At 49.9% G+C, this 23,275-nt stretch overlaps 2 protein-coding genes across 3 annotated transcripts in view; one reads left to right on the plus strand and one right to left on the minus strand.

Annotated features, from left to right (window-relative positions):
- The first annotated feature begins 4,071 nt into the window (after positions 1 to 4,071).
- Positions 4,072 to 18,372, plus strand: MRNIP (MRN complex interacting protein). 2 transcript variants are annotated; one of them, XM_017863964.1, is made up of 7 exons: positions 4,072 to 4,148; positions 4,437 to 4,589; positions 7,968 to 8,056; positions 11,202 to 11,277; positions 13,648 to 13,805; positions 14,990 to 15,077; positions 17,740 to 18,372. In XM_017863964.1, exons 2-7 carry the CDS (start codon positions 4,542 to 4,544, stop codon positions 18,241 to 18,243), a joined length of 963 nt encoding a protein of 320 aa, XP_017719453.1. In that variant the 5' UTR covers positions 4,072 to 4,148; positions 4,437 to 4,541; the 3' UTR covers positions 18,244 to 18,372. The 2 variants fall into 2 exon arrangements, with proteins under 2 accessions (XP_017719453.1, XP_017719452.1); XM_017863963.1 differs by lacking the exon at positions 4,072 to 4,148 and adding an exon at positions 4,158 to 4,327.
- The window catches only part of SQSTM1 (sequestosome 1), a 15,446-nt gene continuing 9,722 nt past the window's right edge, over positions 17,552 to 23,275 (minus strand). Inside the window, exons 6-8 of the mRNA XM_017863962.1 lie at positions 20,700 to 20,914; positions 20,173 to 20,368; positions 17,552 to 19,251 (exon numbers count right to left, since the gene is read on the minus strand). Coding sequence (XP_017719451.1) covers positions 19,094 to 19,251; positions 20,173 to 20,368; positions 20,700 to 20,914 — 569 coding nt within the window. The 3' untranslated portion in view covers positions 17,552 to 19,093. The remainder of the gene's footprint in view (positions 19,252 to 20,172; positions 20,369 to 20,699; positions 20,915 to 23,275) is intronic.

Genomic DNA, 23,275 nt, shown 5'->3' on the forward strand with positions numbered 1-23,275 from the left:
TTTTTTTTTTGAGACGGAGTCTCGCTCTGCCGCCCAGGCTGGAGTGCAGTGGCCGGATCTCAGCTCACTGCAAGCTCCACCTCCCGGGTTCACGCCATTCTCCTGCCTCAGCCTCCCAAGTAGCTGGGACTACAGGCGCCCGCCACGTCGCCCGGCTAGTTTTTTGTATTTTAGTAGAGACGGGGTTTCACCATGTTAGCCAGGATGGTCTCGATCTCCTGACCTCGTGATCCGCCCGTCTCGGCCTCCCAAAGTGCTGGGATTACAGGCTTGAGCCACCACGCCCGGCCGAGACAGAGTCTCATGTCTCACTCTGTCACCAGGCTGGAGTGCAGTGGCGCGATCTCGGTTCACTGCAACCTCCACCTCCCAGGTTCAAACGATTCTTCTGCCTGAGCAGAAGCTTGGACTACAGGCGCCCGCCACCAAGCCCAGTTAATTTTTGTGTTTTTAGTAGAGACGGGGTTTCACCATGTTGGCCAGGAAGGTCTCCATCTCTTGACCTCGTGATCCGCCCACCTCAGCCTCCCAGAGTGCTGGCATTACAGACCTGAGGCACTGCGCCCGGCCTCTGTTTCCTTGTTTGTTTCCCTGTTTCACTCTTCCATGCTCACCAGTGTTATTTTTTTATTTACTTATTTATTTTGAGACAAAGTCTCGCTTTATCGCCCAGATTAGGAGTGCAGTGGTAACAATCATAGCTCGCTGCAACCTGCACCTCCCGGGCTCAGCCGATCCACCTCAGCCTCCCACGTAGCTGGTACTATAGGTGCGGGCCACCATCCCCAGCTAATTTTTATATTTTTTGTAGAAATGGGGTTTTCGGCTGTGTTGCCCAGGCTGGGGCAAGTGTTCTGCCCGCCTTGGCTCCCAAAGTGCCGGGATTACAGGTGTGAGCCAGCGCCCCTGACCCTTATGGTCATTTTCAACCCTATGAAATGTGAGTTGCCTGGCCCCGGTGGCTCACGCCCATAATCCCAGCACTTTGGAAAGCCCACTAGGGCAGATCATCACTTGAGCTCAGAAGTTCCAGACCAGCCTGGGCAACGTAGGGAGACCTTGTCTCTACTAAAATTCAAAATAAAATAGCTAGATGTGGTGGCGTGCATCTCTAATCCTAGCTACTCAGGGGCGCTGAGGCAGGAGAATCGCTTCAGACCAGGAGGCAGAGGTTGCAGTGAGCCGCGTTCACACCAGTGGACTTCAGCCTGGGCAACAGAGCCAGACCCTGTCTCAAAAACAAAGAAAAATTACTTGAAACTGAAGAGGATGTTGACCATTTTAATTGCAAGTCAGCTGGGTACTACTTTAACACGTTTAACTTCAACAGCCTTTGACTTAGGCATCATTCCCATCTTACACGAGAATTCCAGAATCCACAGAAATCAAGTGGTTTCTCCATCTAGTAAGTGGCAGAACCATACTATCTCAGCAGTTCGCAGAGTTCATCCCTTCACCAGGTACTGTGAGTCCTAAACTTTTAAAAATGCTTTTCTTGGCCGGGCGCGGTGGCTCACACCTGTAATCCTAGCATTTTGGGAGGCCAAGGTGGGCAGATCACGAGGTCAGGAGTTAGAGACCGACCTGGGCAACATGGTGAAACCCCGTCTCTACTAAAAAGACAAAAAATATAGGGCATGGTGGTGCGCACCTGTAATCCCAGCTACTTGGGAGGCTGAGACAGCAGAATCACTTGCATCCAGGAGGCAGAGGTTACAGAGAGCCGAGATGATGCAACAACACTCCAGCCTGGGTGACAGAGCAACACTCTGTCTAAAAAAAAAAAAAAAATGCTTACTTGATTACATACTCATAGAAAATTGACAGTTTTATTGGTGTTTTAAGGTAGAAGCTGAGAAGTAAAATTGCTAACTCATTCCCCACTTCCATTTTTGGTAGGTGCTCATTGTCCTCCTTAGAATCCTTTTGGATACTTCCCCCAAAAACCTCATGATTTTGTATTAGGATCATATTGATCGTATTAATGTTAACGAATCAACCTAGACATCTTTGTGATGTTAAACATGATCCATTACATTTCTTCAAGTCACCTTGGTATCCCTTGGTAACATTTTATTTGTTGCTGTTATAAATGGACTCTTTATCCATTATGTGTTCTAACTAGATGTCTGCTCATGTAAAACCTATATTAACTTTTGAAGGTATCTTAATTTTGTACCTAACCACTATATTAGATTGTCTGGTTTTAGTGGCTTTTTATTTCATTCTGTTGGTTTTCGGATAAAAAATTATATCAGGTAGCACTTGGGCATGGTGGCTCACACCTTTAATCCCAGCGCTTTGTGAGGCCGAAGTGGGTGGGTCAATTGAGGTCAGGCGTTTGAGACCAGCCTGACCAACATGATGAAACCCTGTCTCTGCTAAAACTACAGAATTAGCCGGGTGTGGTGGCACATACCTGTAATCCCAGCTACTTGGGAGACTGAGGCAGGAGAATCGCTTGAATCTGGAAGGCGGAGGTTGCAGTGAGCAAAGATCTCACCACTGTACTCCAGCTTGGGCAACAGAGTGAGACTCTTGTCTCAAAAAAAAATTACATCGGGTATTATAATTATATCTATAAATAATGATAGGGTTTTGCTCTCCTTTCCAATTTTTATACCTCTTACAACTTTCTTCTAATTCCATTGGCTAGTACATCCAGAAAAAAATGGTAAATAATAGTGGGCAACCCTTCCAGGTGGAATGCTGGTAGAGACTTTGCAGCATTAGAGCTGGGTTTAAGGCATTTTATCATGTTAAGAGAGAACACATCTAGTCAGGTTTAACAAGAACTGAAAATGTTATGGAATTTTTTTTAGACCTAGGTTTAACAAAAATTGAAAATAAATATGGAATTTTTTTTTTAGAGTTTCCACTTGGGTTTTTTGGAGTTTCTTTGTTTCTTTGGGTTTGGTTTTGAGAGACAGGCTCTTGCTATGCTACCCAGGCTGGCCTCAAACTCCTGGGCTCAAGTAGTCCTGGCCTCCCTGGCCGCTGAGACGACAGGCTCAAGCCACTGCACCCAGCCCAACTTGATTGTGTTTCATATAGATAGCCAGTTTGCCCAGCACCAACCCAGACTTGTTAAACAGTCTGTTCTTTTCTCATTCTTAAAGTGCCACCTTTATGATTATGATATGCTAAATTTTTACACATGTGTTGGTTTGTTTCTGGACTCTTTCCATCCATTTTTAAAATTATTTCAGGCCAGGACCAGGCATGGTGGCTCTCGCCTGTAATCCCAGCACTTTGGGAGGCCAAGGCAGGTGGATCACAAGGTCAGGAGATCGAGACCATCCTGGCTAACACGGTGAAACCCTGTCTCTACTAAAAATACAAAAAATTAGCCGGACATGGTGGTGGGCACCTGTAGTCCCAGCTACTTGGGAGGCTGAGGCAGGAGAATGGCATGAACCCAGGAGGTGGAGCTTGCAGTGAGCTGAGATCGTGCCACTGCACTCCAGCCTGGGCGACAGAGTGAGACTCCGTCTCAAAAAAAAAAAAAAATTATTTCGAGCCAGGGATGGTGGCTCATGCCTGTAATCCCAGCACTGTGGGAGGCCAAGGCAGGTGGATCACTTGAGGTCAAGAGTTTGAGACCAGCCTGGTCAACATGGTGAAACCCCATCTCTACTAAAATGCGAAAATTAGCTGGACATGGTGGTATGCACCTGTAATCCCAGCTACTTGGGATTGAAAAAAAGAAATTTCAGATCCGATTCCATTTTGCTGTTTGTTTGTTTGTTTATTTGAGATGGAGTCTCACTCTGTCACATAGGCTGGAGTGCAGTGGCGCAGTCTCGGCTCATTGCAGCCTCCACCTCCCGGGTTCAAGCGATTCTCCTGCCTCAGCCTCCTGAGTAGCTGGAATTACAGGTGCATGCCACCACGCCTGGCTAATTTTTGTATTTTTAGTAGAGACGGGGTTTCACCATGTTGGTCAGACTGGTCTCGACCTCCTGACCTAGTGATCCACCCGTCTCGGCCTCCCAAAGGGAGATTACAGGTGTGAGCCACCGGGCCCAGCCCAATTCCATTTTGTTTTAAATAATTATCTGAGTTGTATTTCTGAAATTTCATTGCAGGTAAAAAAGAGTGTCAAGTGGACATGCAAAGCCTGTGGAGAGAAGCAGTCCTTTTTGCGGGTGAGTCTACAAAACAGAAAGCAGGTGGGGCGCAGGCCTGTGGTGAGCCCTTCCAGGGAATCCCAGAATGCCACAGCTGGGATCATCCTCTCTCACACAAAGTTCCCAGACACGTAGCTCCTGCTTCCGAGCTTCCTGTTCCTTCAGGAAGTGAAATGGATGGAGTGGTGTCTGGAAAGGTACTGCCATTTGATTCTTCATTCAGCAAGTATTTCTTGAGTACCTTCTGTATGCCAAGCATGAGGGAAACAGTGGAAAGTAAGCCCATTGTCGTTCTTGCCCTCACAGATGCGCTTGTGTGGAAGGGGAAGAGAAACTAATGCACACACGCATCTACCTGATTTAAAACTCGGCTGAGCACAAGGAAAGGAAAGCCCCAGGGACTGTGAGAAGATGACGGAGGAATCGGCCGCTGGGGAAGGGCAGAGGCTGCTGGTGGAGGTGGGGTGTGGGAGAGTGGGCTCTGGAAGTGCAGGCAGGCAGGGGCAGGCTGTCAATGCTCTTATCCAGCTGTTTGCATCTGGCATTGAGCACATCTTTTCAGTCCATCCATATTCCCCCTCCTGAACTCTGAAGACCCCAAACTGTCCTGCATCCTTTGCCTTACTGAACTTGCTCTCTTCCTGCTCCAGCCCCAGTGCCGCCTCTCCCTTCATCTCTCATCTTTCCTCTTCTCCTGTAGCCATGGTGCTTTCTTTCTGAGCTGAAACCTAAATTTGCTCCCTCTTGGGCCTTTGTGCTCACTGTGGAGTTCCCCTCCCTCTTCTGACTATCCTATGGAAGTTATATGGTCATGTAACCTCTTTATCCACGTGACCAGCTCTTTACTGTTTACTTAGGACATAGTCTTAGAAGTTAAATTGCTGTTTTTTGGGGGTTTTTTAATTTTATTTTATTTTATTTTTTGAGATGGAGTCTCGCTCTATCACCCAGGCTGGAGTGTAATAGTACGATCTCGGCTCACTGCAACCTTCACCTCCCAAGTTCAAGTGATTCTCCTGCCTCAGCCTCCTGAGTATCTGGGACTACAGGTGCGTGCCACCACGCCCAGGTAATTTGTTTTTTGAATGTTTAGTAGAGATGGGGTCTCACTATGTTGGCCAGGCTGGTCTCAAACTCCTGACCTCAAGTGATCCACCTGCCGTAGATGAGTGCCTTCACCTGATTTTTTTTTTTTTTTGAGACAGAGTCTCCCTCTGTCACCCAGGCTGGAGTGCAGTGACGCGAACTCGGCTCACTGCAAGCTCCACCTCCTGGGTTCACGCCATTCTCCTGCCTCAGCCTTCCGAGTAGCTTGGACTACAGGTGCCGCCACCACGCCCAGCTAAGTTTTTTGTATTTTTAGTAGAGACGGGGTTTCACCGTGTTAGCCAGGATGATCTCGATCTCCTGACCCCGTGATCCACCCACCTCGGCCTCCCAAAGTGCTGGGATTACAGGCGTGAACCACCAGCGCCCAGCTGATTTTTTTTTTTTTTAAGGGAAAAAAAAAAACCACTTCAGAATGGGTTCAGCAAAGTTAAAACAAGAAAAAGTGCTGGCAAGGTAATGAGATCTCTTAGGGAATCCAAGGGGCAGAACTTCATCCCTGATGCCTTGAAAAACTAGCCCCAAGAACTGAAAAGCTGCCAACAAGCCAGGCGTCAGCTTTTCCTGCCCATCACCAAACAAGCCAGGCCTCAGCTTTTCCTCCCATAGCCCAACAAGCCAGGCCTCAGCTTTTCCTGCCCATCACCCAGCTTCTCCCTGTATCTTTGCTCTGTTTTCTCCTCTCCTTCCCTTTCTGTTTCTCCCCAGACTGTTCAGTCACATTCTCTGCTCCAAGCCAACTGGAAGAGCTGAGTCCCAATTATAAATTCCTAGGAGAAGCAATCTGGTTGGCCCAGGCTGATTCGGATGTCCACCTCTGATCCTGTCAACTGGGATTGGGTCTCAGTAGAGAGGAGCTGGCTTACTAGGTAGGCAGACACCTCACATGGTGAGCGTGGCTTGTTTGAGATGTATTTCTGCATTCTTGAGGAAGGCTTCTTATCCCCTCGGTGCTTCTGTGCTGTGTGTGGTATATGGTGGATGGCTGACTAGGCCACAGTAACAAACACACCAAAATTGTGGTGGCTTAATGCAATAGACGTTTCTCTTGCTCTCATAACAGTCCTGGGAAGACGGTAAGGTCAGCAGGGCATTGCCCTTGATGTGGTTGCTCAGGGATCCAAGTTCCTGCCATCTTGAGCTTCTTTTATTCCCTGAGGCTCATCTGTAGCTGCTTTTAGCCACTGAGAAGGGCAAGTGCGTGGAGGAGCTGCCGGAGGCTTTGACGGCCAGGCTGGGAAACAAGTGACACTGCCATGGAAAGAGGCTGGTTTTGTGGCCACCCCAACTACACACACACTGGGAAATGAAGTCTAGTTTTGTGCCCACATCGGGAAGAATGCGCTTCAGTATCCAGCCAGCAGTCCCTGCCCTATGGAAGAGCACACTGCTACTGGTTATGCCAGCCTGGTCTTTTTCAACTTTGCCATTTCCCCCTCCAGCTACTCTCCTCCGTTCTCACTTGAATGTGCTCCAAACAGGGCTGCAGTCCCTACCTATCCATCACAATTGCTTGTGTTGGAGTCGGCAGTGGTCTCCATGCTGCTAAAGACAATGGTTGGTTCTCAGTTCTCACTTGACATACTAGCTGCCAGGCACTGGGAGTCCACCAGAATTCTTTGCTCACAAGGACATCAAGAATGCTCCTGCCAGCGGGGTGTTGAGGAAGAGTGGACACATACAGTGTGTGCGTCTGATTGCAGATATGCTCCATTGTCCCAGCAGACTTCACTTACAAAACACAAGTTCAAAGACCAGATTGTTAAGAATTTCAAGACGGCGACAGCAGAGCAGATCTCATACCTGTAAAGCTGATTCTGCCTGTAGTAGGACCCATACTCTCACGTATCATTTCTTACCATCTTCCCCTTAGACCACTCAGCTCCAGCCATGCTGGCCTCTTCACTGTTCCTCCACAATTCCAGGCTCAGGGTCTTCACACTCATTTTCATGTCATTGCTTCTGCTGGAATGTTCTTCCCCTAGACAGCCATGTGGCTTGCTCCTTCGTATCTTCCTGTTTGTGCTCAAACCTTACCTGCTTAGAGACCCATTCCTTGGCCGCTTTGAACACCTTGTGTAAAACGGTGTGCTCTTATGTGAGGCTTTTTCCTGGCCTTGTCTTTCTCAGGAGCACGTATTAGCATCGGATACGTTACATGCCTCACTGTTTCTTTCCTGTCTCTTCTCGCTTGAATGTGAGTTCCATGATGACAGGGAGTCTTGTCCATTCCTGTGTCGTCTGCCCGTAGATGAGGCCTGGCACATTAGTTGCTACTCAGTAAATACTTGTTGGATGAATTTGTGACTGCTACGTGGAAAAAATTTATTTTGTATTCCTTTGATTATCAGTGAAGGTAAGTAGCATTTCGTATATTTTTTGGCAGTATGTTATACAATGTGGCAATATGTGTTACTTCTCTTGTGACCTTTTTATTCATGTTCACTAACCATTTTGTGTAGGGCTTTGGGTTGAGTTTGGCTTTAATAGGTAGAGTTCAGGGTGCTTGCGGGACAGCCATATAGATCTAAAGTATTAGTTCCAGAGACGGTTGGTTTGTAAATGATTCTAGAGACAGCAGTCAGTCATTAGGATTCCTGCATGCTGCTTTAGGGGTCTTTGGGCCTTGCAGAATACAGCTTTGTCCTCCCCGAGGTGTATCTCAAATGGATCTGTTTCTCAGCATTCTGCCAACACTTTTTAAATGTAATATATTTTTTGATTTCTTAGGCTTATGGTGAAGGCTCTGGTGCTGACTGTAGACGCCATGTCCAAAAATTAAATCTACTGCAGGGACAAGTTTCAGAGCTGCCACTCAGGTACAGCTGTGTGGGAAGAGTGTGGTTGTCTTGCCCTGTTTTCGTCTTGACCGGATAATAGAAGTACACAGTGGAGAAGTCCCATAGACTCCCACGTCTCACAATACGGCAGCGGAACACGCTGAGCAGTTCTCCACTGAAAGTAACTCAAAACGCCAGCTGTTTTACATGCACAGATGAGCTGACTAGAAAGAAAGTAACTCTCGGCCGGGCACGGTGGCTCATGCTTGTAGTCCCAGCACTTTGGGAGGCCGAGGCGGGCCGATCACGAGGTTAGGAGTTTGAGACCAGCCAGGCCAGCATGGTGAAACCCCAACTATACTAAAAATACAAAAAAAGTAGCCGGGCATGGTGGCATGCGCCTGTAATCCCAGCTACTCAGGAGGCTGAGGTAGGAGAATCACTTGACCCCAGGCGGCGGAGGTTGCAGTGAGCCGAGATCGCGCCACTGCACTCCAGCCTGGATGACAGAATGAGACTATCTCAAAAAAAAAAAAAAAAAAAAGAAAGAAAAAAAGGTAAGTAAGTAACTCTCAAGAGGTCAAAAATGAAGGAGAAGCTGGTCCGATGGTAGTGGGTTATCAGAACTTATTAACATTAGTGTCACTAAAGTTGATACACAACTCTGCACTGCTAAATTTAACTGGCTTAAAAAAAAAAAAAAAGTGGAAGCCAGAATTCAGAGAGGAAGCACCTGAGCTGCTGGGGTGGTTGAAGCCAGGTGCTCTGGAGCCTCCAGTTAGATGGCTGGGAGGGGTGCAGGAGACCCTCAGAAGACAAAACCTACCGCCCGGTCAGTGTGGAAAGACCAGTGGGACACCTCCTAACAAAACTGAGCCCTGGAGGACTATACCCTCCCTGTACAGATGAACTAGATCCCCTCTGCAATGGGCAGCTTGCCTGTATTGACCTTAGCAGTGGCTGAAGAGGGGGAAATATCTCTAAGATTTTGGAAATAAAAGGAAGTTGTTGCATGGTTTTTCATCCTTGTACATACCCTGTGTGAAAAGCCGCAAGCGGAAAATTTATCTTTTAATTGTCCCAGTGAGCAGAGGTAAATGCAGCTCCTCTCTGCAGCAATATATCTTCAATTGCCAGGCCTTAAAGAATTCCCACAGAAAAAGTTCCAAGTAGCACGTACTCAGGAGTTTAAAATCATTTAACATTCAAGGAAATATGTTACCAGGAGCAAAAGATACCAGAACAACAGTCCAAAAAGTCAGACCCATAAAGACTTCAGAATACATGATATTGCATGTTTAATATACTTAATAAAATAAAAGAAGTGGGTGATGAGGGACTTCAGAAAATAGGTGTTTTTGAGAGCTTGTTTGGAGGTTCTAGCAGGGGGTGCAGCTACTCATACCCTGGACCGAAGACCGCTCCTCCTCTATTGGAGGTGGTAGTTCTCTTCAGCCAAGCGCACAGCTTCAGGAGGGACGCACATGGAGCGGTGAGGGAGGAAGGGGACACCAGCCAGATGAGCTAACCAACCTTGGTGACTGATGGAGTGACAGATGTCACAGCCGGATCGCCCTCACTTCCAAAAAAATAGGTGTATTTGAAAAAGAACTGAAAAGAGGCCAGGTGCAGTGGCTCACACCTATAATCCCAGCACTTTGAGAGGCCAGAGCAGGCAGATTATTTGAGGTCAGGAGTTCAAGACAAGCCTGGCCAACAACCCGCCTCTACTAAAAATACAAAAGTTAATTGGATGTGGTGGCACGTGCCTGTAATCCCAGCTACTCTGGAGGCTGAGGCATAAGAATCGCTTGAGCCTAGGAGGTGGAGGTTGCAATGAGTCAACTTCCACTTCCCAGGCTCAAGTGAGGCCTGCAACAGAGTAAGACTCTGTCTTTAAAAAAATAAAATAAAAGAGTTTGCAGAACTTAAAAGTATAATCACTGAAATTAAAAATCCAGTTTAGGCCGGGCATAGTGGCTCATGCCTGTAATCCTAGCACTTTGGGAGGCCAAGGCAGGCAGATCACTTGAGGTCAGGAGTTCATGACCAGCCTGGCCAACATAGTAAAACCCCATCTCTACTAAAAATACAAAAATTAGCTGGAAATCACTTGAACCCAGGAGGCAGAGGTTGTGGTGAGCCGAGATTGCCCCACTGCACACCAGCCTGGGTGACAGAGTAAGACTCCATCTCAAAAAAAAAGAAATTAAAAATTCAGTGGACACGTTAAACAGATTAATTGCAGCTAAGAGAGAATTAGTGAAATGGAAGATAAATCTAAAAAATTATTCACAATGCAACACAGAAAAATGGAAAAGTAGAAAATATAAGGGAAAGTTGAGGGACATGGAGGTTACAGAGGAGAGTTCTAGCAAAAGATAATTAAGAGAATGGAGCAAAAGCAATAACTGAAGAGATAAGAGCACAGCATTTTCCAGAATCAAAGACATAACATTTTTAGATTAAGGAAACGCAGTAAATACCAAACTGGATAAAATCATTATTTTATTTGCAAATAGCATGATTGTGTATGTAGGAAATCCTAATGAATCTACAAAAAAGCTACTAGAACTAATAATTTAGCAAGATCACAAGGATACAAGGTCAACATACAAAATAAAATTGTATTTCTATATATATGCAGTGGACAATTGGAAAAATGATTTTTAAAATCAAATACCAGCTGGATGCATGCTTCATGCTTGTAATCCCAGCACTTGGGGAGGCTGAGGTGGGTAGATCACTTGAGCCCAGGAGTTTGAGACTAGCCTGGGCAAGATGGCAAAATCCTCTCTACAAAAAAAAGGAAAAAAAAAATTTAGCCGGGCATGGTGGTGGGTGCCTGTGGTCCCAGATACTCAGGAGGCTGAGGTGGGAGGATCACCTGAGCCCAGGGAGGTTGAAGCTGCAACTTACCTCCATTGTCATGTGATTCCATCTTCTAGCAATCTTGGCTCACTGCAACCTCCGCCTCCCGGGTTCAAACGATTATCCTGCCTCAGCCTCCCAAGTAGCTGGGATTATAGATATGCACCACCATGTTGGCCAGACTTGTCTCGAACTCCTGACCTCAGGTGATCCACCTGCCTCAGCCTCCCAAAGTGCTGGGATTACAGGAGTGAGCCACTGTGCCCAGCCCCTGGTCATTTTTCAAAGGGCATATGTATGGTCTTCCCTGAAGGTCTCTAGAAGAAACTGTCAGTGCTGGTGAAGAAGAAAACGTGGGCCACCAGCAGGCTGGGAATGTGAAGCAGCAGGTAAGCCTCAGGCCCACCTGCCCCAGGCTGGCTCTGTGTCAGGGAAGGGATGAATGCACAGATGTATCCAGTAGTCATTCGTAGAGCAAATGTGTGTTGATGCCACCCTACAGGCAGTTGACTTAAAGCTGCAGGGAACACAAAAATAAATAAACCTGTACCTTTTCTAAGGATGGAGATAGCCACGTGTACCAATCATTACAGTACCCTGCAAAGGACTCTCTCCTGTCTGCTTGGAGAACTCCTTCTGAATGTAGCTCAAATATCACCTTACTGCTTCCACTTTGCTCCCACGGCACTCTGGGCATACCTCTGAGAGGGAAAGAATAATGGGATAAAACACTTGGGTTTCCTTCTTTCCTTGTTCTAGACTGCAAGCTGTTTTGTTTTGTTTTGTTTTGTTTTGTTTGAAACAAGGTCTCACTCTGTCGCCCAGGCTGGAATGCAGTGGAGCGATCATGGTTCCCTGCAGCCTTGACTTCCTGGACTTAAGTAATCCTCCCACCTCAGGCTCCTTAGTAACTGGGACTACAAGTGTGCCCTGCCACACCCAGCTACTTTTGTTTCTGTTTTGTAGATGCAGGGTCTCCCTGTGTTGCCTAGGCTGGTCTCGAACTCCTGGGCTCAAGCCATCTTCCCACCTCGGCTCCCAAAGTACTGGAAGTACAGGCATGAACCAGTGTACCTGGCCAGATTCACACTTTGTTACAAGCAGAGGAAGATGCTCTTCTGGTACCTGTGTCTGTGCTTCCAATTTGGTCCATTTACAGACTTAATTTTATATCATTCTCATCAGAAATACTTTTTTGCATCCTAGTTTTCAGTTGTGTCATTCTTCTATGTTGCGGTATAGTTTTCAGTGATTTTTATTTATTTATTTTTGAGACAGGGTCTCCCTTTGTCACCCAGGCTGGAGTGCAGAGGCATGATCACTGCTCACTGGAGTCCCAACATCTCAAAAAAACAAAGTATTTACAGAATGTAATAGATGTACTAGTATTGATTCCTTTATTATATGTTATTTAGGTTGTTTCCACGCTTCTGCTTGCCTCCCTCCCTCCCTCCCTCTCTTCCTTCCTCCCTCCCCTCCTCCCTTCCTCCTTTCCTCTCCTTTCCTTCTTTCGACAGAGTCTCGCCCTGTCCCCCAGCTGGAGTGCAGTGGCGTGATCTCGGCTCACTGCAACCTCTGCCTCCTGGGTTCAAGCAACTCTCCTTCCTCAGCCTCCCAAGCAGCTGGGATTACAGACGCACAGCACCAAGCCCAGCTAATGTTTGTATTTTTAGTAGAGATGGGGTTTCACCATGTTGCCCAGGCTAGTCTTGAACTCCTGAGCTCAGGTGACCCGCCCGCCTCAGCCTCCTGAAGTGCTAGGATTACAGGTGTGAGCCACGGCGCCTGGCCATGTTTCCACACTTCTGTTCTTTTATTTTTCTTTTGAGACAGAGTCTCGCTCTGTCGCCCAGGCTGGAGTGTAATGACACAATCTCGGCTCACTGCAAGCTCTGCCTCCTGGATTAACACCATTCTCCTGCTTCAGCCTCCCAAGTAGCTGGGAATACAGGTGCCCGCCACCACGCCCAGATAAGTTTTTTGTATTTTTTTTTTTTTAGTAGAGATGGGTTTTCATTGTGTTAGCCAGGATGGTCTTGATCTCCTGACCTTGTGATCCACCCACCTTGGCCTCCCAAAGTGCTGGGATTACAGGCGTGAGCCACCGCACCTGGCCACTTCTTTTCTTATAAATAAAAATTTGCTATTTTTTTTTTTTTTTTTTTTTTTGAGGCGGAGTCTCGCTCTTGTCGCCCGGGCTGGAGTGCAGTGGCCCAGATCTCAGCTCACTGCAAGGCCTCCGCCTCCGGGTTACACCATTCTCCTGCTCAGCCTCCCCGATAAGCTGGGACTACAGGCGCCCGCCACCTCGCCCGGCTAGTTTTGTATTTTTAGTAGAGACGGGGTTTCACCTGTAGCCAGGATGGTCCTTCGATCTCACTGACCTCGTGATCCGCCAGTCTCGGCCTCCCAAAGTGCTGGGATTACAGGCTTGAGCCACCGCGCCCGGCCAAATTTGCTATTTTTTGTAACACTGGGACTGGCACCTCTGCCTTCTCTCTTTGTGTGGAATCACTGGGCCAGGGAGCATAGATATTCATGAGATTCTTGGTGGGCCGCCTTCCCAAGGCCTGCACCAGTGAGCACTGTCCTGCCAGCATCACAGGTATTGGTGTCCATCACCTTCCAGCCACTGCCTTTCCTAGCGTGGAGCTGGACATGACCCCTGAGATCCTCAAGCACAAGAGTTGGGCTAGGGGTTTTCGATAAAACTGCCTGCTTTCCAGTACTGAGAATCAACTTTTTTCCCAATCTGATAGGAAAAATCGCAGCCCTCAGAGAGTCACTGGCTGAAGTATCTAGAAAAGGACTCCCAAGAACTGGAGCTGGAAGGAAGAGGAGTGTGTTTCAGCAAACAGCCTTCATCCAAAACGGAGGAGCCAGGCCCCTGCCTCAGCCAAGACCTGCCTAGAAAAAGGTGCCAAGTGCGACTCCGGTCCAGCCCTGGCCCAGAGCCTATGCTGCCTCCAGCAGTGGGGCACCAGTGAGCCACTGTGAGCATCAGCCAAGTGGGGGAAGCCTGGGTGGCAAGTGGCAACGGGCAGCTGCTGCCACTGCTGGTCCCTCGGCCCACCTGGGCATTGATGCCCACTTAATTCTGAACATCTCAGACTAGACTGACCTCAGGGAAGTGGCCAGAGTAGCTGACAGGCCTGAGAGCTTTTAGCACAGAGAAGCAGAGACCTCAGACTTGAAGGAAGGTTTCTTCTGCTTCAGGCATTTCAGTGAGTTTTTTGGAGAGACTGCCTTAGGCTAAGGATCTAGGGTGGCTCTTAGAGAGCAGGTTCCTTCAGGAGGTAGATTCTGCTTCCAAACCAGAACATTCATCTGGGCACAATGGCTCACACCTGTAATCCCAGCACTTTGGGAGGCTGAGGCAGGAGGATCATTTGAGACCAGTCTGGGCAACATAGGGAGACCCTATCTGTACAACAAAGGTTTTTTTTTTCGTTTTTTTTGAGACGGAGTCTCGGTCTGTCACCCAGGCTGGAGTGCAGTGGCGCGATCTCAGCTCACTGCAAGCTCCGCCTCCCGGGTTTACGCTATTCTCCTGCCTCAGCCTCCCGAGTGGCTGGGACTACAGGTGCCCACCACCTCGCCCAGCTAGTTTTTTGTATTTTTTTAGTAGAGACGGGGTTTACCGTATTCGCCAGGATGGTCTCGATCTCCTGACCTCATGATCCACCCGTCTTGGCCTCCCAAAGTGCTGGGATTACAGGCTTGAGCCACCGTGCCCGGCCAACAAATTTTTTAAACAAATTCATGGGGCATGGTGGTGCATGCCTGTGGTCTCAGCTACTTGGGAGGCTGAGGCAGGAGGATCACCTAAGCCCAGGAGGTCAGGGCTGCAGTGAGCCATTGCACTCCAGCCTGGGTGCCAGTGAGACCCTGCGTAAAATAAAAACACAACTTTCTAGCAACTAGAAGCTGTGAAGCAGGGGAGTGGGGCCTGTGCGGTGGCTGGGCAGCCTGAGCAGCTGCCTGGGAAGCTATAGGGATGAGCAGGCGGCCACCCGAGCTTGTGGGCCATGTGATGGTGGAGTCAGGCTTGGGGTGCCACTGGAGAGTAGCATGGGACCACTGACAGTACTGTCCTGACAGGAAGTGGAGCCAGAGCACCGTCCAGCCTCCATGCAGCCTTGGCATCCAGGACTCGGGTGGCTCTGAGGTCGCCTGGGAACCCCAGAAGGTCAGTGACAGAGAACAGTTTCTCTGTGGTCCCAGTGACCACTGAGTATGTGTGGGATAATTTTGTCTTTTGTCACAGTTGACAAAGTATAAGATTCCTAACCGCAGAAAGCCCATCTTCCCACCTGGGTTTCTTGTCTTTTCTGTCTGAAGCCAACTCCTTCCTTGGGTCTATACCCCCTTTTCTCTCCCATGCCTCTCGTCTCCCATGAGGGTAACTCAGGACCAAAGAGCATCCTGACACCTCGGAGCAGCTAAGGTTGGCCAGCAGGGATTTTCTGGGTCAGGACCATCTTCTCATTCTGCATGGAGCACGGGGACCTTTGTCCAGGCAGGAGTAGTCCGTGGGCCCGCCCTGAATCCTGGGAGATGCTTCCCTCCACACTCGCATTTGCCCAGGTGCGGACTCTTGTATGTGAGACACTCTTCACTTAGGGTGTTGCCTTGTTCTTCTTTGTTTTCTGAGACAGGGTCTCACTCTGTCTACCCAGGCTGGAGTGCAGTGGCACAGTCAGAGCCTACTGAAGCCTCAACCGCCCAGGCTCAAGTGATCCTCCTGCCTCAGCCCCTCAAGTAGCTGAGACTACAGATGTGCACCACCACACTGGCTAATTTTTAAAAAATACTTTGTAGAGGTCAGGTGCGGTGGCTCACACCTGTAATCTCAGCACTTTGGGAGGCTGAGGCGGGTGGATCACCTGAAGGTCAGGAGTTTGAGACCAGCCTGGCCAACATGGTGAAACCCCGTCTCTACTAAAAATAATTAGTTGGGCGTGGTTGCATGCACCTGTAATCCTGACTACTCGAGAGGCTGAGGCAGGAGAATTGCTTGAACCTGGGAGGCGCAGGTTGCAGTGAGCCGAGATCGCACCACTGCACTCCAGCCTGGGCGACAGAAAAAAAAGAATTTTAGGCCGGGCGCGGTGGCTTAAGCCTGTAATCCCAGCACTTTGGGAGGCCGAGACGGGTGGATTACTAGGTCAGGAGATCGAGACCATCCTGGCTAACCCGGTGAAACCCCGTCTCTACTAGAAAATACAAAACTAGCCGGGCAAGGTGGCGTGCGCCTGTAGTCCCAGCTACTGGGGAGGCTGAGGCAGGAGAAGGGCATAAACCCGGGAGGCGGAGCTTGCAGTGAGCCAAGATCCGGCCACTGCACTCCAGCCTGGGTGACAGAGCGAGACTCCGTCTCAAAAAAAAAAAAATTTTAGAGACATGGTCTCACTATGTTACCCAGGCTTGTCTCATAACTCCTGAGCTCAAGCAATCTTCCCAGTTCCCAGAGTGCTGGGATTATAGTGTGGGCCACCGCGTCCGGCCCGGTTGTCTTGTTCTTGAAGCTTCCAATCTAGCAGGCCCCACTGCATATCCAGTGCTGCAGAGTGCAGGGTGTGCTCTGCCTGTCACAGGAGCCAGGGGACAGCAAGGGCATTGCAGCTGGGAGTCCATGGGCATCAGTCACTGCCCCCACCCCCACCTCAGCCAAGGTCAGCCTCGGCTGGCCTCACACCACGCACAGAGCACTGGCTCATGCCAAGAGGCAGAAGTCAAACTTTGATGTTGCTGCCAACGAGTTTTATGATCCCGGGTAAGTATGTGGCCTCGAATCTCCAAATCCTAGAATGACCAGAGAGTCTACCATGGCTCTGTCCCTGGGCTGCACGTTGTAATGGTATCGTGTTTCATGCTCCCTCAAGCCTGTTGCTTTGTTTTAAAGGTGAGAAACTGAGGCTTGTAGTTTTTGTGCGGTCATGGCAAGTTCAGTGGCAAAGCTGACATCAAGTGTCAGGGCCTCTTCCAGATTGCCTGGGTGGCAGCGCTGCAGGGACCCACTCTGTTGTTGCTTTCACATCCCTTTGTAAGCAGTATCAGCCCAACTTTTTTTGAGATGGAGTTTCACTCTTGTTCCCCTGGCTGGAGTGCAATGGCATATCAGCTCACTGCAACCTCCGCCTCCCAGGTTCAAGCGATTCTCCTGCCTCAGCCCCCAGTAATTGGGATTACAGGCATGTGCCATCATGCCTGGTTAATTTTTGTATTTTTAGTAGTGATAGGGTTTTGTTTTGTTGACCAGGTTGATCTTGAACCCCTGGCATCAGGTGATCTGCCCGCCTCAGCCTCCTAAAGTGCTGGGATTACAGGCGTGAGCCACTGCACCCGGCCTACACCCAACTTTCAGAGCATCTTTGGTTCCTGGGGTGAGAGAAGCCAGACCCCAGCTTTTCTATCCCACCGGGAGCTCGGCGCTGCCACCTCTGCAGCTGCAGAACCCAGCAGGCTCTGGAGAGCTGCTCCCAGGTGGGAGATGGCAGGATGGAGCCAGCCCACCCCTTTCCAGACGTCTCTAGGCCCTCCCTGCTCAAACCTCCTTTGTAGGCACTGGTGACCTGATTCCAAGGTCCCCAGGAGATGGATCAACTGATGACGTGTCTTGTTTTTGGAAAGCCTGGTCATGCAATTTAGCAGATGGTTTGGGGTGAGGTGGAAGGCATTTATTTGCTTTGTCTTGCTAACTCTCAAAATCAAAGCCTGTCCGAGCCTAACAGCTTCCAGCAGAAAGTGTCAGAACTAGAGGCCCAGCCAAGGCCCAGGCAGGGCTCGTGGTCCTGCTGGGCCCTGGCATTGTTCTTACAAATGGAGGGCATGGCCATCTTCTCTTTCAGGGACAGGCTGGCTTGATATGGAAGGTGAAACAAGGCAGCAGCCCCTGCCTCCAGGAGAACTCTGCAGACTGCAGCGCCAGGGAGCTGAGGGGTCCTGGGAAGGAGCCATGGAGTCCTGCCCAGCAGGTTACAGCCACATCCTCTAAATGGGCGCAATTTGTCCTGTCACCTAGAAACAGTTCACATGTGGACAGAGAGCAGCCAAGGCCTCTTCAGAGGGACCCCAGGCCAGCTGGTCCAGCACAGGCTAAGCAAGGGACCCCCGGGACCCCCAGAGCACAGGCCTCAAGGGAAGGCCTCCGCAGGCCCACCGACGCTGTCCCGCTTCCTCGGGCCACACACCCCACCACTTCCGGGTCTGAGGCGCCCTGCAGGAAGACCCCATGGGACGCAAGGACTCCCAGGGCAGAGGGTGGGCCCCTGGTCCAGGAGACACAGAATCCCCGACTCCCACGACTATGTGACCTCTTTACAACTGGTGAAGACTTTGATGATGATCTGTGACCTGGGACTGGCAGGGTATTACTCGAGATACTCTTGTATCTCAAGGAGGGACAGAGTTCCCTAAGGCACTTTTAAAGATACTGTGTGAGAACCACCAATAAACTTAGTCAAACAGATCATTTCTCTCTATGCAAATGTCATTGGTTAAAGTGTTGATGCCATTTAATTAGATTGTTTACAAATGAAACAGGATGGCTACAAAGAGTTCTTATTTTAAAAGCAGCTGATGGTTTGGCAATGAGAGAACTACAGTGGTGGAGAGACCAGGAGGCAGCTCTCAGCGAAACCAACATTACGGATGCCCCGCATGAGCCTTCTCAGTCCCAGCAGGAAGCCCACCACACTGGCTGCCCCGGCCTCCGCACTGCCTGTGCCAGGACAGCCGCCTCCCCTGCTCACCCGCCGACAACACCTAGGCTTCCTTTATCTAAAATCAGAGCATACCAGGTCTCTAGCAGAAAATCAACTAAATGTCAGGGACCTCCGAGTCATTTAAAAAGAGAAAGTGGAAGGCCATTAGGCAAGCTATGTCTGGGCTGCTAATGTAGCCCCTGCAGGGAGGGGCCAGGAGCACTGCAGTGAGCCTCAGGTCTCGCAGGCCCAGCTCTGCTGCAGGGAGCCAGAGCACCCAGGAGACTGGTCTTGTTTCTCAGACATCACACACACGCACGGGGACCCTCACCTCATGTCACTTGTTTTGCTGTCCTAAATGGCTTCTTGCACCGACCCCTGATCCCCTGGATCCTGGAAGAAGGCAGAGAAACTGGCCTGTACAGAGACCTGCAATTCTACACTAGCTTAACAGCTATGAGACAGAAGAGGGGGACACAGAAGAGGTGGGCAAAAGCGGTCACAATGGCGGGGAATGCTTTGAATACTGGATGGTGTCCAGAGCCGCCCCGATGTCATAATTCTTGGTCTGCAGGAGCCTGGTGAGCCAGCCGCCTTCGTCAGAGAAGCCCATGGACAGCATCTGGGAGAGGGACTCAATCAGCCGCGGGTCAGCCTCTGCCAAAACAGTAAGGAAGCCATGAGGAGTGGTGCTGAGCCCTGTGAGTGACCCGAAACACACACCCTCCTGCCTTGGCCAGCGGGACCAGGGCCTGCCAGTGTCCGAGTGCCTGGAGCTCTGGCCCTCACCGACCACAGTGGACCTGCTTTCCCTGTAAAGGGCCAACCAGTGTTTTTCACACTGCTCAGCTCTGCCACTGTGACACAGGCAGCCAGGTGGTGTGTAAACAAAACTGTCGCTGGACACTGAAACACGCATCTCATCTAACTGTCACATCTTTTGATTGAAAAATACAAGAACTACTCTTGGCCCATAGGCCACAGCTCGCCATCCCCTGCCCTAAGGCAGAGAAGACACACTGGCAGCGCACAGCAGGTTGTGCACACAGACCTTGGTTTACACACGGCTGCAGTGTGACAATGAGGAGTCTCTGTCAGCTGCCCCCCCCCCCACTGCTGCCTTCCACACCATCCACTTCAACGGTGTCTTCTGCCTGGCTCCTACAGGGATCTTGGCTATGACCCCCACTCTCAGACCAGCACTCCCTGAGGAGACACTGAAGAGGTCTGAGCCCAGTGTGAGTAGTAGGGACACACCCAGTGCTGCCCTGTCTGTGTCACACCTGCCTTAATTCCTGGTCTGCATGTTAAGTTTTAGAAACTCCCACAATTAATATTCCTGGTTCTGGAGTTTGCTTAAAGAAAAACATTTTTAGAACCCCTGCATTAGCAGAGCTTACTCACTATTGCTCAGGGTAGACATAAGAGGACAAAACCAACTCCTAACCTCCCACACCTATAGACAAGCCCTGCAGTGGAGAACGTCCCATCCTTCTGTTTGTGTCGCTGAAATCAGAAGGGGGCAGGATGCTCTGAAGGGAAAGGTAGGAATAAATACAAAACTCTTGGTTCACTTGCCTGGTGGGAGATGCGGGTACAAGGCAGCTTCCTTCAGCCCTGTGGGTCCCTCCTGGGAGGGGTCCAGAGAGCTTGGCCCTTCGGATTCTGGCATCTGTAGGGACTGGAGTTCACCTGTGGACGGGTCCACTTCTTTTGAAGACAAATGGGTCCAGTCATCGTCTCCTCCTGAACAGTTATCAGACTCCATCTGTTCCTGGAACAAAACTCACCATGAGCACACAGGAGACACGCGCAACAGGCCAAGCCTGACCATGGCACTGACTCCTGGCAACCAGTCGGGGAGCGTGCACGCACACGTGTTTAAGGCTGCAGGGGGCTACGGGCAACAGGGAGCCACTCACAAAGACCAAGTAACTACAAAGTTCTAGCAGGTTCCCAGAGTGACTTCAATGGCACAGACATCACTGCAGCAGCAGCAGCTCCCTCGTGTTTTATAAGTGGCTGCATAGGTGCTGAGGATGAGGCGGAGGCGCAGCTACAAATCGCTAGGCTGGTCCCAGGTGGTGGGAGGGGCACAAGCTTGCCTCAGGCCGCCCCTCGGATTCCAAGGCGATCTTTCTCATCTGCTCTGCCAAAGACTGCGTGGTGCCCTCAACATTCCCACCCGGCTTGCTGGGGTCAGAGCAGCAGCTGCTTGGCTGTGAGCTGTTCTTCTCCTCTGTGCTGGAACTCTCTGGAGAGACAGGGGTCAGGCGGCTTCTTTTCCCTCCGTGCTCCACATCAATATCAACTTCGATGCCTAGAGGCCAAGGAGGAAAGAGAAAGCTGTGAAGCTCCCCCAAGGAGGCACCTGTGAGCAGGAGCTTGGCCCGTGGGGACTACAGACTCACGAAGATCTCACACGTTCAGTCCCCACACGCAGGTGAGGGTCTGGATGGTGGCACTCAGCGTGTGGATGCAGGGGCTAGGTTCTACCCAGCTCAACCCCGGAATCACACAGTCAGTATGGGACTAGACGATGCAAACCTGTGAGTCCGAGGCTTCTCCCAATATCCCAGCTACAAATTTCTGTGGCTTCTGGAAACATTCTCGGTGTGCCCGTGATACTGGAGCTTTCTCTTTCTCCAATTCAGTAAAACATTAACCTCAGCTAGCATCTAAGGTCAGCTTCTAAGCCAGAAAGTCAAGAGAGACCTTGTTTTTCCTAACCATGCAGGGTATGGGCTACACAGCAGGTAGGGCCAGGCCCTAAGTACAGGGGGAGCCAATACTGCATGTGGCAGGCACCTCCAGCCACAGTGATGGAAGGCTGTGTACCTCATGACACTTTTTGTGCGATGACACATAACACACACCTAAACGCTGGGGCTCTGCTCAGCGAGTGCACAGGCCATGCAGGCGAGGCGTGGGGCCCGACATGGCAGCACAGGAAGCCTGCACACCTCCAGGCTCACGTAACTCACCAAGGACAGGGAAGAATCACCTGCACTATTTTTGAAATTAAATAGTGTCAAAAGTCTCCATACCCACAGCTTAGAGTCACCAGTTGTCAAAGGCTGTGGTGCACACTCTGCTCCCATCCCACTCCCCAAAGCCTCCCTGCACCCTTTCAGCTCATGCTGCTCTCACCTGATGATCAAGTTCACATCTGTGCATTTCCTACTCTAGACCAGTATCTGCCTCTCCTTCCACTACCCTTTCCAAGATTCAGTTTTTTGTTAAAAGAACATCCAGTGTTTCAACTAGTACCTCTATCTAAATGTTCTTTGCTGGGTCAAGGAGCAGACTATTTCCTTGGATAGCTTTTTGTTTTCCTACCACTGATGATGGCTTCTTTTTTTTTTTTTAGACGGAGTCTCGCTCTGTCGCCCAGGCTGGAGTGCAGTGCCACAATCTCGGCTCACTGCAACCTCTGCCCACGGGGTACAAGTGATTCTCCTGCCTCAGCCTCCAGAGTAGCTGGGACTACAGGCACGTGCCACCATGCCCAGCTATTTTTTATATTTTTACTGTAAAGATGGGGTTTCACCATGTTGGCCAGGCTGGTCTTGAACTCTTGACCTCAGGTGATCTGCCCACCTCGGCCTCCCAAAGTGCTTGGATTACCGACATGAGCCACCACACCTAACCTGCCTTCTCTTTTCATTTGCTAACTTTCCCCATGTTCTCCCATAGCATCTCCATAGTTTTCTACAAACTATAAACTATTGCTCAGAGGGTGAAGTGGATCAGAGGCCCCACTGGTTCTGGTGTTTTCCATAGAGAGTGTCCCTGGCTGTGCAGCCTCCTGTTCCAGCCAGGACTGGCGGCTCTCTGGGCAGAGGCTCTGCTGCAATGCTGTGACCACCTTTACTTTCACCCTCTGTCCTATTAGGTCCCCTGTTTCCTAATACCTCTGTGCTTCATTTCAGGCTTATCTCTTCATGTGGTTCAAACCAAAGTTAAAATAATTAAGACTGTATACCAGAAAGTAACTTTGCTCTGCCCTGATACTTGATCGTTTTAGATGGTTATAGAATTCTAAGCTGGACCAGGCACAGTGGCTCACGCATGTAATCCTAACACTTCAGGAGAACAATGTGGGAGATCTCTCGAGCCCAGTTCAAAATAGGCCTGGGCAGCATAGCAAGACCCCATCTCTACAAAAAGTTTTTTAAACAGCTGGGCACAGGCTGGGCGTGGTGGCTCACGCCTGTAATCCCAGCACTTTGGGAGGCCAAGGCAGGTGGATCACAAGGTCAGGAGTTCAAGACCAGCCTGGCCAAGATGGTGAAACCCCCATCTCTACTGAAAATATAAAAATTAGCCACGTGTGGCGGCGGGTGCCTGTAATCCCAGCTACTCGGGAGGCTGAGGCAGAAAACTGCTTGAACCCAAGAGGTGGAAATTGCGACAGCAAGACTCCGACTCGGGTGGGGGGGGGTAAAAAAAAAAAAAAAATCTAGGCACAGTGGCACATGCCTGTAGTCCCAGCTACTTGGGAGGCTGAAGCAGAAGGATCACTTGAGCCCACGAGGTCAAGACAGCTGTACCACTGCACTCCAGCCCAGTTGACAGACCGTTTCAAAAACGAGAATTCTAGGCTGAAAAGCCTTTTTAACTGATTTTTTTTTTTTTTTTTGAGATGGAGTCTCGCTGTGTCGCCCAGGCTGGAGTGCAG

The sequence above is a fragment of the Rhinopithecus bieti genome, unplaced genomic scaffold (assembly GCF_001698545.2).
Source record: "Rhinopithecus bieti isolate Rb0 unplaced genomic scaffold, ASM169854v2 scaffold_73501, whole genome shotgun sequence".
Lineage (NCBI taxonomy): Eukaryota > Metazoa > Chordata > Mammalia > Primates > Cercopithecidae > Rhinopithecus > Rhinopithecus bieti.

Coding starts and splice junctions, on each gene's coding strand:
- MRNIP (XM_017863964.1), top strand. CDS start 4,542: ATGACGGAGGAATCGGCCGCTGGGGAAGGGCAGAGGCTGCTGGTGGAG. Junction 4,590..7,967: donor GGCAGAGGCTGCTGGTGGAG/GTGGGGTGTGGG, acceptor TTGATTTCTTAG/GCTTATGGTGAAGGCTCTGG. Junction 13,806..14,989: donor CAAGACCTGCCTAGAAAAAG/GTGCCAAGTGCG, acceptor CTGTCCTGACAG/GAAGTGGAGCCAGAGCACCG.